Source organism: Diospyros lotus, chromosome 7 (genome assembly GCF_014633365.1).
Source record: "Diospyros lotus cultivar Yz01 chromosome 7, ASM1463336v1, whole genome shotgun sequence".
Lineage (NCBI taxonomy): Eukaryota > Viridiplantae > Streptophyta > Magnoliopsida > Ericales > Ebenaceae > Diospyros > Diospyros lotus.
Genome location: NC_068344.1, coordinates 36,251,423 through 36,265,176, shown reverse-complemented (window position 1 = coordinate 36,265,176; position 13,754 = coordinate 36,251,423). Strand labels below are relative to the sequence as shown.

Genomic DNA, 13,754 nt, shown 5'->3' with positions numbered 1-13,754 from the left:
TCGTAGCATGTTTCCTTCTTCTTCTTCTTCTTTTCATTCATAGTCGACTCACCGGCTTGACTCGCCTAATGCTAATGACGATCCAGATGATTAACTTTCGTAGCTATTTTTATGTAAAAGTCAGTACGATATTTCAAATATTATTAATATTTTAATTGAATATTAATTTTTATTTTGTAAATATAAATTTTATAATTTTTATATAATTCTTGTTTTAATTTATATTAGAATTAAAATTATTTTAAGTTAATTAGGTTAATTTAATAATTAATTATATTTTAAAAAATAAAATATATTTATTTCAGTGATGGAATTAGCGATGCCATTTTGTCGTTAAAAATATATTTTTTAATTTTTTTATAATTCCATTTCAATCCCTAAAATAATTTTTTAAATTTTTTATTTTTTTAATTTATAATATGTTTTAGCAATAGAAATGATCGTTGCTAAAATAATTTTTTAATTATATATATATTTAATTTATAATATGTTTTAGCAATAGAAATGTTCGTTGCTAAATATATTACTGCTAGCCCGCAGCAGCAGTAGAGACTGGGCTGGCAGTCTGGTGACAGGAGGCAAGTAGGAGGCCGGCGGTCGACAGAGGGTAGTTGCGCAGTCGAGAGGCAAGGTGACCGGCGACCGTGCGTCCGCTGCCACCTCTTTCCTCCCACCGATGACCTTGTCTCGTCGGCGTCTGCCATCTCTTCTAGTCTCTGTCGGCCGGTGAGCGACTCTTCCTCCTGGGTGGTTGACGGCCTCTTAATTTCTGAAGGTGGCCCAACAATTTTTTGGGGGCCCTAAGCATAGGCCACTAAGGCCTATATCTTAAGTCAGCCCTGCTAGTGAGCAATCGAAACCAGATTCTTGTTCTGGTTTTGCTTCTTTGCCCGGTAACTGCCTGTCGCCTCAGCTAAAGGCTGATTCCTTGTAGCTTTTATGTTGGAATAGGCTAATAACTAAGCCCTGACACCTTATGAAATTGGGTTTGGCTTGCCTTGCTATGTACATGCTTCTATTAGCTATTTGAGTTTTGCATTGTTCAGTTGCTTAGCTAGCAATTGTAATTTCTGTCAATTATTGCTTTGTTCATCTTTAATCAAGCATGATTGTTCTTACCCAAAATGAAATTGATAGCCATTAGATGGTTGGAATCAGATGTAATCTTTTGAAACATAATCTGAATGTATGTACATGCCTTTGATTAAATGCCACATCAAAATTCTCACATTGTAGAATCATCTTCCTTTGGTTATTTCTTTTAATGTGAAAAGGGAAAATTGTTAAGCGCCCATGACACCAATGGGCCATCAAGGCATTTGGAACGTTGTCCCTTTGAAGTTTGGGCTAATTTGGCCTCTTGAAACTAAGGGACAAATATTATTCAATTCAATTCAATCTCCCTCGTAATGGCTGATAACAAATATTATTGATATATAGATATTGGGTTTGGGTGGATAAGCATTGTTGTGAAGTGAAAGTGTGGACAGGATGTCATATGGCTGACTTGTAACCCACAAAGATATCTCTACGGCTCGCTTGGCTGCTATTCACCTCTTCGATATTTTAAGATTTTTAGATAAGAACAGTCCACAGTTTATTTTTTCTTTTTGTTTCATTTATTTGAGTTAAGCATTATAGTTGGTAATTCGGGGAAGAATTTATGAATATGCATAATTGAGAGATATTCGAGTAATTTAATCATAATTTTTTTTAGCAATGGTAGATGTATTATTTGTCTTGTCATTTCTTAAATTTAGATAATTATGTGAAGAAAAATTATGATGTATGAAAAGGCTTTGGAAGTGTCGTTTTGATATTTTTGAAACGTTTCTTGTACCGAAATACTGATAAACACTAAAAAATATTTTGGGTAATTTTTGTAATTTTAAAAATATTTTAGAATAATTTCATAATATTAGAAAAATATAAAAAATGTGCTTAAAAATACGTTTTCCTCCATGAAAAGATTAGAGACTAAATTTATTTTTTTAATTTATTATTTATTTTTATTTAATAAATCATGATTCATAAATAATAGAACTTATATTTATATTTGTTTAGATATATTATGAAATTTATGTTTATTTTTAAATTAAATAACTATTTTTATATTAAAAAATATATTTACAAAAAGTCCTTAAATTTTATTTATTTATACGCATTCTTATATTTTTGTTTTTTATTTTTTTAAAAATATTATTTTTTTTTATTTTGATTTCATATCGTATTTATGTCTCATTTATGTGAAATTTAGAAGAGCAATGTGAACTTTACGAAGCCATTACATGAATATTAAATTATTACTTTTTTGTAATGAGAATTTTTGAGGTTTTCTACAGGCTCAAATTAAATATAATCAAATGAATATTACCAATTAACATTCAGCAATTTATTTAAGCAACGAGTTAATAAACCATATATGAGAATGAAATCCACCTCTGTAAAGAAAAGAAGAAATCGAGAATATAAGTAAGTGGTTGGATCATGATAAATTGAGATTCGCATCAATAAATCATGACTTTGATTTCTTGCCTTATGCAGTGAGACAAAACTTTCACTTGTAATTTACTTTCTCTGTCAAAATTAAAGGCACGAGTGGCAGAAAACTGCGCAAGAGCAATAATCCTAAAAAGAAATTTGAGGGTCCCAGGGTATAGGTCAAGTGACGGACAAATGATACGTTGAAATTAGTATCAATAAGTCACGAGTTCAATACTCAACTTAAACAAGAGTCAAAGATTCGCTTACGATTTATTTTTTTTATCGAAATTGAGGGCACGAACGGTAGGAGACCACGTAAGGGCATTAATCTAAAAAGAAATTTGAAATTTTTTTATATTTGTGTCAAATTATGATTAAAAAAAAAAGAGATTTTTATATATAGTCATCAGTTTAGGTTGAGTTTATAGACTCGAAGATTTAGACTCTGACTAAATTAATACTAATTGAATTATTTTTAATATTTATATCTAAATAAAATCAACCCAAATTACTACACACACTTTTAGTTGAGTATGGTTACTGGTGTGCCACGCTCACCTCTACTAACATTACCATTAATATAAAAACAAGGACAACAACAACAAGAATATTACCCTTTTAAACATTATATTATGAGTACAAAATTGTGGATTAAATTTTAATCTCTCTAATTAGGGGTGTGCATGTTCTAATTTAATTCTATTTGAAAGAACACAAAAAGTAAACCATAAACAACAATTTGAATAAATTTCTAATGAAGCTAAACCAAAACAAATAATTTCTTAGTATTGACACTAGAACAAACTAAACTCTTTGGAGTAGTGCAATTAATTTGTTACATATATTTAAATGTTTGGAATATTACAAGTGAATTTAATTTTATCTTTATATAAAATTATATATTAAATGTGTCTATTTAAAAGGCCGTCCTTGAAATTCAGCACAAGACTGATCTCTTTGTTCAACTAAGTCAAAATACTCTCTCCAAAGTGAGGGGGCTCCTTGTGCGCGGTGAGTCCGGGTCTAGCTACTGCGTTCGACTGGGTCACCATGATTAACCTCCTCCCACGTTCTATTGGGTCGGGTGTGAGGGGCGCTCGGGGTGAGCGATTTCACCTTCGACCAACTAAGTCGAAATACATGTGAAACATGAATTTATAGAGAAGAATAAATGTTTGTTATTATCTAACTGTTACCATTTCATTAATGATTTTTATACAAAATTCAAAATCTCTTGAAACAAATGCATTATTATTTCATAATTCTTATTTTTATTCTGTTGAATCGAATTTTAAAGTAATTAATTAAGTATAATAATTATACTTTTGGTCTAAAAGTATAATTAGCGTACCTCCTTTTAAGAACAAATGGTATTTCCAAACATTAATCTAACCAAACCTTAATGTCGCCGAACAGTCAGTTAAATTTGGTTTAGCGTATGTCTGGTTTGGTATGGGAATTTTCAGATTCCAATTGATAAATAAAAGCAAGGCAGCGTGAGGCATGAGGCGCAGCCAAATACCGAATTCAGAAATATAACACGACAACCACGTGCCCGCTGGGAGAGAAAAAGCAAAGCTTGTGGTTTCTCACCCACCCCTCTGTCTGTCTGTCTCTCTCTCTCTCTCTCTCTCTCTCTCTCTCAGGACTCGATCTTCGGCTAGGGTTTCATGCCCTCTCTTTCTTTCATCACTCAGGTGCTCTCTGTCTCTCTGAATCTCTTTATTTTCTGTGAAACCCATTTCAGACGACTCTGAATTTTTCATGTTCAAAATTGAGATGCTTTGATGGTTCGGATGAGGCTTTGATGGGTTCTTTAATCCATTTTATTTGGGGCTTTCACGTATCAGTCTGTATCGGAAGTGGGTTTCGTTTCTCTTCCTCTTCCCTGAATTTTTCTATTTTTCTTTTATTTTTTTCGTTTAATTTGTTGGGTTCACATGCAGGGGTTGCTTGTTGGAGATCTGTGCATCAGTTTATAATTTATATCTTTTTTTTTTTGTTTGGATTATTTAAGTTGAATCTCATATGGGTTGCCTTTCTTTGCTTATTGGATTTACATGCTCTTTCCATTTTTGTTTTTCTTTTCAGTTTCTGTCAATTTGGGATCTAAATTGTTATGATTGTTGTTCTGTGTCGTTTGTTAATAAGTTGGTTAATTTGGATTGTGAAAACTGTTGAAGATGTTTACACATTTCTATGTAGGCATGCTGCTCTGTTGGTCTTGAATATGTGATATATATATATATTGCTCAAATGTGAATTATATTTTTCACATTTCCAGAGTAGTATGAGTAGTGATGAGAGTTTTATCTGTTAATTGGTATATTTTTTCGAAAATTATGATCTTTCTAACCATAGTAGAGTGAACATCTGTTTGACATTCTGTGGAAACTAGATTTATTCCCTCCACAGATGCAAATTTTGTCTTTCTTGTTGAATGATTACTGAGATTAGATGGATTTTTCATGTAGGTGTGTTTCACTATGTAAACTGAAAGGAAAGACAACAAATTCTTATGAGTGAATTGTACTGAGATATTTTCGTTGAAATGGAGGACGACAACGGGCTTGAGCTTAGCTTGGGTCTATCTTTGTGCCGATCATCTGCCAAGTCTAAGGATAAAAGTGATAACTCTTCAGACACTAGAACTGATGAAGGTGACAGGAGCAACAAATTGATCAATGACTTCAAAAACTTTCTTGAAGGTGGGACTAGGAAACAAGAATCTAGCACGGGGTCTCAGAGAAGTGATCCTGCAAGACCTGATGACAACTTCTCTAATAACTTTTCCAACTCTGCTGCTGATATTGTTGCTTCTAGAAACTTTAATGGAAAGGGACTTTGGGTTCCAAATGACAAGAGGGGTATTGAAATGGAAGAGGAGAAGAGGGTGGAGGCTGGTAACAAACGGAAAAGTTTGTTTGATGAGATCAATCAGAAGAAGCGTGAGAGAGAATCTCATAACTCCGATTTACATGACAAGTGCAGACAGTCGCACATTTCCATAAACACAGATGATGGATCAACTGCTGATAATGAAGATGTAGCAGATTCCGAAGTTGTGCGGTCAACCTCAAGGCTGGTTTCTCGCCATGACAATGGTGCAAAAAAATACATCAGGGATGCCGGTCATTCTGACATCTCAAAAGAGGTTCACACAGTTATTGACTCAAGTGTGGGGGACTTACAAGGGCAAAAGAGGTTTACCATTTCATCTGAGAAGGAAGTTAAGCTTGGGAACATGCCTTATGGTGTTCCCTTTCCTGCTCAGTCAGTAAATATCATGAATATGCCTTATCCATTACCAGTGAAAGATTCTAGTTCTGTTGGGGTAATTGGTACAGCTGGCTACCCACTACCTGGGATGGTGCAAGTAATGGCTGCTGCAAATAGTGAACGACCTGGGACTCAAACCTTGATGCCTGGAAATGTACCGGCAATGTTTGGCTATTCTCCTATCCAGCTTCCAGTGTTGGACAATGATAATTCCCGGGGTTTGGCTTCTCATCCTCAACAGATTCACCCATCCTATGCTGGAAGGGTTCCTCCAAACTCTGATAAACAAAATGAAGGCTTGAAGATTTCTCAAGGTTATTTCCTTTTATTTTTATTTCTCACTCTTCAAATCTCGTTAAGATCCATATCTGTTGGTTTGATTGTGAGGGATGTGTGTTAAAATGTCTCAGCTAAGAGAGTCTGTTTAGAATTTAGGTCATATATGTAAAGGGCATGACTGCATTCCAACACACCCTCCCCAACCCAACAAAAAATGAGTAAAAAATAAAAATAAAAAGGATGAAATTAAAGCAAAAGATATAGAATGGCACATGAATGCTCCTACACCCAGACCTTTTGGATATTTCATGGTAGTCGCACTGCCACAATTTTTTTTTTTATATTTTTATACCAATAGAAGTCAAAATAGTGCTTTCTTGAATTTTAAGGAAGTTGAGGTCATCTTTAACTGGCTTGCTTGCTATGAAAATTCAATAATATATTGCTTTCCATGTTTAGCATGGATCTGTCTTAGACATTTGATTGATAAAGTTGTTGGGATTTAATTGGAAATTTCTCCTATCTTGATTTTATATGCTTTACTTGTTTTCCACAAATTATGGGGCCAAAATATGAGAATAATAAGAGACGGTCATCAATCATGAATTATTAGCAAAATACTTATAAAGACAGAAAGAAAAAGAATAACATAAAAATGTAAATGTACCCATTATCCTCTTCCAACAGTTGTCAGTACTCTATGGTTTCGAGTCTTCTAGACACTGTCACAAATTCAATGGTCAGTATGGCCTACGAGGATTGCAGTTCATTGCTACATTATATTCTTGAAATAACCTCCATCTCAAAGTCACTATAAGTTCCTATGGATGGCTATCTTCTTTGTTAGATTCATACTGAAAAATATCTGAAGCTTTACTTCAGAATTTCTACAACCACTGAACAAAATAGGTTATGTTCAATCTAGTTTTACTTTATTTTCTTTTTGTTCGTGCAGGCATAAAACCCAAGGTCAGCCATTTAGTTTCCGATATATTATGGATTTATTATAATATCCATGATAGATATTCTGTTCTTAATGGAAATAGAAATTTATAAGGCATGAATATCAGTTTTCTTTTCCATCCCAATATACATGTTATTACATAATAAGGCTTTGTGGAATCTTGATGTTAATGTTCCCAAACTGCAAATGGCTTTAGTTGATAGCTGGCGGGTCTGCTCCTGATTTAGTTGGGTTCAAAGTACTTTTACGATTAGGTTTAATTGTATGTAAACTCACAGGAGCAGTAGGTTAAAGAATCTATTTGCGAATATCTTATTTTGATCAATTCTTCATTTCAGCTAGGCCAGGATGTAGGATTGGCCGCGTTGATGAAATTTGTTTCGGTGATTGGTTCACAGCTTATGCACTAAGGATGTCAGTTATACTTTTTGAGATTGGTTGGAGGTTTAGTTGCATGATATTTCAGGATGTGGTGCATGTAACACTTCGAATGTAGAGTAGAAAGAACTTGTGTCCAAATTAATTTTCTTTATCAATCCAATTATTAGTGATATTTGGATCACTAATCTTGGGGTGAATACATTTTGGCTATGACTTACCTCGTCTTTTATCTTCCCTGCTTTTGAAGTTACAATCTATGCCTGAAAATGAGCTTTTTTACCCCTACTGTTCACTTGTAGCTATGATGCCATTAATTCTGCAAAAGACATCTGAAGCTTTACAGTATAACGGGACAGCAGTTGAACAGGCCAAAGGAGACGGCAAACAGCATGCTGCTGATGGAGGCTCTTCGTCTCAGACAGAAGATGGGTTGAAGAGAAGCAACATACCCTTTGGGCTAAAAGATGAATCTGATAAACCAAGACCTGAAGGTTTCCCATCCGAGTTTTCTGCTATCAGGCCAGGTATTGCCGCAGACGTGAAATTTGGGGGGTGTGGTTCGCGCCCAGACCTACCATGGGTGTCGACCAAGGGGCCGGGTCCAAATGGGAAAACTATTTCTGGTGTCACTTACAAATACAGCGCGACTCAAATCAAGATCGTGTGCGCTTGCCATAGTTTGCACATGACCCCAGAAGAGTTTGTTCGGCATGCCAGTGAGCAACCGAATCCAGATTCTGGTTCTGGTTTAGCTTCTTTGCCCAGTAACAACCCTGCTACCTCAGCTAAAAGCTGATTCCTTGTAGCTTTTATGTTGGAGTAGGCTAATAACTAAGCCCTGACACCTTATGAAATTGGGTATGGCTTGCCTTGCTATGTACATGCTTCTTTTAGCTATTTGAGTTTTGCATTGTTCAGTTGTTTAGCTAGCAAGTGTATGTATTAGATTTCTGTCAATTATTGCTTTGTTCAAGCATGATTGTTTTTACCCAAAATGAAACTGATTGCCATTAGATGGTTGGAATCAGATGTAATCTTTTGAAACATAATCTGATTGTATGTATATATGCCTTTGATTAAATGCCACACCAAAATTTTCACATTGTGGAATCATCTTCCTTTGGTTATTTCTTTTAATGTGAAAAGGGAAAATTGTTAAGCGCCCAGGACAACAATGGGCCGTCAAGGCATTTGGAACGTTGTCCCTTTGAAGTTTGGGCTAATTTGGACTCTTGAAATCCATTTATTTAGTTAAATAAACAAGTTTGAGTTTGATCGCTTAATTTAAAAATAAATTTAATTTGACTTTGGGGGTTATTATTTTATTTGAGCTCGTAAATAAATTTATTTAAGCGCTTGATTTGGACTCTTTCCAAAGTAATGCATTTTTTAGAATGGAATTTCTTTATTTATATTATTTAAAATTTAAATATATATTAATATACACTAATTTTATATATTTTACATACCTAAACAACAAGCTTTAAAATTAGGGTTCATGAAATGGCTCATTTAAAATTTTTATAAGTTTATCAAATATAAATGACCCAAATCTTAGCACAAAAAAATTCTAAACAAACGGGTTTAAATTTTTATAGTCTTTTGATTCACTCTCTTCCCGTATGTATTTCTATATATATTGAAACAAAACCATGACAGCTTCTTCTCAACCTTAATGAACAGACAGGAAGGGCATATTGAAACAAAACTGTTTTAGATGCTAAGACCACCATGATTGAGTAGCTTCTAATTGAAAGGTTCAAAGAAAATTAATGTTGGATCGGTCAATAATGCAACTTTTGTCCTCAAGGCCGATGACATGTTAATGTCATGTCAACTGACTTAAGCAAGATTAATTAATTTAATTAATTATAATTTCTTATGGCATGATGAATTATGTCAAACACCGACCGTTTAATAATTTAATTCTAGTGGTTTCTTAAATACCAACCCCTAATCCACAGCAAGTCCCAAGTCCCAAGTCAAATGGGTAGATAGAATTATGGTAGTTGAAAAACCCATATGAAAAATATAATAATATTTAAATAATTGCTTCAATTGAGAGAATATGAATTTTCATTTGAAAAGTGTTAGTTAAAAGTGATTATTGAATTTATCTAAATTGGGTCATGATAAATTCTCTCTTTTTAATTTTTTATATTTTTGCTGAGCCTAAAAATTTGTATCTTAATTTGGCTTAAAATGGCTTCTTAATCTATATGCACTCTATAATGGTTCTAGACCAACTCCAATACCACTTGTACAACTATATATGAGTCTTCACCCAAATTTGCTTGTTTAAGGTGATTGTTGGAGTTATTTAAAAGTGTTACTTTTTTTTATTTGTTAGATTAAGTGTTAGTTAAAAGTGATTATTTAATTTATAAATATAGGATTAGATCGTGATAAACTCTCTCTTTTTAGTTCTTGGCGTGCTTGTCAAGTCAAAAAACTCATATCTCAAACTGAACTAAAACAGTTTTTAGTTTGTATTCACAGTAATTTCAGATTGACTTTAATACCGCTTAACCTACAATGCGTTATCACTTAAGATATTAGTTTGAGGTGATCATTAAGTTCTTAGAACTAAATAATATATCTAAGGTTTCTCAGTAGACTACCGATTACAACCATATTAAAAGACAGAAGCATAACAAATCATTGCAAAGCTTAGCCACAACAAAATTTTAGATCATTGTCACACAAAGAATCATCTACATCTTCTGCATACTCACTGCAAAAACTGTTCAAGTCCCCCATGAATCAACCGAGTTTGCTCATTCTGTTTCTCCTTCTTATGTTCTTTCATGTTGCAGCATTCTCTCCCTCCCGCCGGAGCAGCCTCCAACAAGATGCAGCCACCAATTTCCAGCCCAGTGTTGCAGTTGCCATTGCCATCTTGGCTGTCATTTTCTCCTTGACATGCCTCCTCCTTGCCTATGCAAGATTCTGCCACAGAGCTTCATCGGTTCATGACAACGAGCAGAGTCTTGATAGAGGGATTCGATTGGGGTCTCGATTCTCTGGAGTCGATAAAACAGTGATCGAATCGCTTCCTTTCTTCAGGTTTTCTTCCCTCAGGGGCTCAAGGGAGGGGCTGGAATGTGCAGTCTGCCTGTCTAGATTCGAAGATGTCGAGGTCCTTCGATTGCTGCCTAAGTGTAAGCATGCCTTTCACATAAACTGCATTGACCTGTGGCTCGAGAGGCACTCGAGCTGCCCTCTCTGCAGGCACAAGATCAGTGCTGATGACCTTGCTTCCTTGGCTTATTCGAGTAGTTTGAGGTTCTTGTCGAGCCATACAGAGCTTCGCGAGGATTCAAACATCGAGCTCTTTGTCCAGAGAGAAGAAGAAGAAGGAGAAGAAGAACAAGGGTTGCATGGAGGCTCTTCAAGATTTAGCATTGGGAGCAGCTTTAGGAGAGCCAACAAAAGCATAAAGGAAGAAGAATTGCCAATCCAAGAAAACTCTGATTTTGATGAAAACCAGAAGCCTGTTCTCCACAAGTTCAATCACCGGATCATTGTGCCTGATGTTGTCTTCAAGAACCGATGGAGCAGCGTCAGCTCGTCAGACCTCGTGTCTCTGAATTCAGAGATGCTTGCAGCCATGTCAAACAACAGATTCTCTTCTTCAGATCCAAAATCTGCACAGCCTGCAAGAACACGAGTGCTCGAAAACAGCCAAATCATGAAGATCAAGGAAGAGATGGAGAGGAAGAGAGTTTTCGAAAGCAAGCTCAGTAAAATGAGCCTAACGGATTCATTTCAATTACTAGAAAATAAGGGAAAGGCTTATGACCAATTTTCGACCTCTACGAACCCAAGAACCTCGTGCATTGAGAATGTTTCTTTATCAAAAAGTACTAATTATTCTTCACAGGCAAAACCCAATTCGAGCTATGCATCCAGAGCTTTGAATCCGGCTGACAAGCGATCGATGTCAGAGATAACGGTTCATCCAAGATTCATTGACTTTGGTGTTAAGAACAGTATCAGAGAGTCCTCTCTTCCTGAAAATGATGCCAAGGAAGAAAGATTAAAGAGGCTTTGGCTGCCGATTGCTAGAAGAACAGTTCAATGGTTTGCCAATAGAGAAAGAAGGTCTCATCATTCAGATAACAGAATACAATCATCAAAAGTATAGATTCAGATACGGCTTCTGAAGAGGAGTTGTTCTAGTCCACTGATCATTAGGGTTTCAATTCCTCAACCTGAGCTGGTCTTTATGAGCAGATTAAGATATGGTAGAACTTCTTGTCATACTTTCATTTGAATGAACTTCTAGACATGCTTGTTAATCATTGATGATGTTGTTATGACAATAGATTTTGTAGGGTTTACACAACTTTTATCCAATGATCAGTAATAATGGTAGAGTTTAAGATTTAAGATCTAACTTTTTTATAACCTCATAACAAAAAATATGTATTGTTTTGGATTAAAAATAATGATAAGAGTTAATGATTGTTATCAATCATATGACGACTTTTCATTGGAGGAGACTAAAGAGATTATGTATTATTATCTTTTCTGACTAACACATCTTTCAAATGAAAATGCATGATTAATGACACTCCTAACATTACTCTTTGATTAAATATTAATCGCCCATTGAGTTGTATTTGACTTGGGATTATAAACAAATTATGAGCTCAGGAACAAGAACTGCTTTGACTTGGGATTATAAACAAATTATGAGCTCAGGAACAAGAACTGCTTTGCCACCCTGGGTTTTTGTGAATCCAAGTTGGAGACCCAATGATTCAAGGTGGAGGAATCTGTTCATTAAAATATAGAAACATTAATGTCACTTCAATTAACATTGTAACAGGTTGATATAAGCTCTTGTATGGCTGAACATTAAACTTGTAAGAGTTGCCTCAAGTCAAGTCACTATAAATGTTCTTTGATAATGATAGATCATCAATAGCATGTTTATTAATCTTGTTGTCTTTAAACTTTATTTTATCATTACAAGTTAACAATAAATTTTTATATAGAACATGATGCTTAAACTCAAGACTTCTTATTCCAATTCTAGTCTAACACGTTGGCCCATCTTAAAGCTAAATAATTAATTATTATTTAAGAGAAATAATCATCCAACCCAACATGGTCCAAAATTAAAAAAGGATAATTCCATTTGAATGATAACCTTTTTGTGTTTTTGAGAGACCATGGTGTTGTATCTCAAACGAATCACATATATTCTCATGTATTCCTGATAAAAATAAATTTATAAAAGATTAATCATGAAAATAATTTAATTATTTTTATGAATTTATAATTTTATCTAATTCTTTTTAATTTTAGTAATTAGGTTTAAATTGGTTTAATTGATTATAATTTAATCCAATATATAAAATCAATTTAAAGAGAGTATATTCATGTTTACTTGACATGTCAAATATCATATAATAATAATATTTGTAAGAGTCATATATACATATAAGTAAAAAAAAATATAACTTGTTGCATTAATTTTTTTTTATTTTTTTTTTACGGATTACATTTTTCTTTATTTATTTATATGTATATGTGGCTCTTACAAATATTATTATTATATAACACTTACCATACCAAGTTAACATAAACATATATATTTTAAATCGATTTTATATGTTAGATAAAATTATACCTAATTAAATTAATTTAGATCTAATTGTTAAAGATGAAGGGATGGGACAAAATTTTAAATTCATGAAAAAAAATTAAATTATTTTTATAATTAACCCACTTATAAATTATATTTACAAAAATAGGCTTATCACAAATGTATAATATCATATAATTGATTTAAACCACAGTAACAGTCAAAAACACATTGCACTTTCTCCATTTGAACAAGACACTGCCGCCCGGCCCCAAGGCCAAGACTAATTTACTATCATCTTATCAATAATAATTGTTATTATTTTTGGAAGATAGCCGCCAGCCTTCTGTGACTTACTGGCTGTCTTCTATTAGCCTCAAGGTCTACGGATGGGTAAATACAAACTCATTAAATTTTAAACATTGGGAAATGAGAAATAAGTATTTAGTTATAATGTATTTAAATTAAAAATTTATTTTTTAATAAATCACACATGTAAGTGCTTGAGTAATATTACATCATCGATTCTTAATGTTAACCCTATCTTAAAAAAATAACTTTCCAAACGTATTTATATCAAAAATAAAACTAATCTAGATTCGTGATGTTCTAAGATAATTTTATAAACTCGTTATCTAAATTTAAATTGCATGAAATCTTTCGTAAAAAAAAAAGAAAAAAATCACAAGGAATTTGTACTTCAAGTCTAACCCGACCCATGCAATTTTGGGGGGCAATTTTATAAAACTCGTTATCTAAATTTAAATTGCA

The 13,754-nt window shown here is 33.6% G+C and overlaps 2 protein-coding genes across 5 annotated transcripts; both read left to right on the top strand.

The window, feature by feature from the left end:
* The first annotated feature begins 4,001 nt into the window (after window positions 1-4,001).
* LOC127806277 (ninja-family protein mc410-like) lies at window positions 4,002-8,487 on the top strand. Of its 4 annotated transcripts, none has more exons than XM_052343474.1 (3): window positions 4,002-4,181; window positions 4,959-6,077; window positions 7,747-8,487. In XM_052343474.1, the coding sequence occupies exons 2-3, from the start codon at window positions 5,036-5,038 to the stop codon at window positions 8,181-8,183; spliced, it is 1,479 nt and encodes a 492-aa protein (XP_052199434.1). In that variant the 5' UTR covers window positions 4,002-4,181; window positions 4,959-5,035; the 3' UTR covers window positions 8,184-8,487. The 4 variants fall into 4 exon arrangements, with proteins under 4 accessions (XP_052199434.1, XP_052199433.1, XP_052199431.1 ...); XM_052343473.1 differs by having other exon boundaries at window positions 7,744-8,487; XM_052343471.1 differs by having other exon boundaries at window positions 4,004-4,181; window positions 7,687-8,487.
* A 1,509-nt stretch (window positions 8,488-9,996) lies between these two features.
* LOC127806560 (E3 ubiquitin-protein ligase ATL42-like) lies at window positions 9,997-11,795 on the top strand. The gene has a single exon (XM_052343935.1). It carries the CDS (start codon window positions 10,146-10,148, stop codon window positions 11,532-11,534), a length of 1,389 nt encoding a protein of 462 aa, XP_052199895.1. The 5' UTR covers window positions 9,997-10,145; the 3' UTR covers window positions 11,535-11,795.
* Window positions 11,796-13,754: the final 1,959 nt, after the last annotated feature.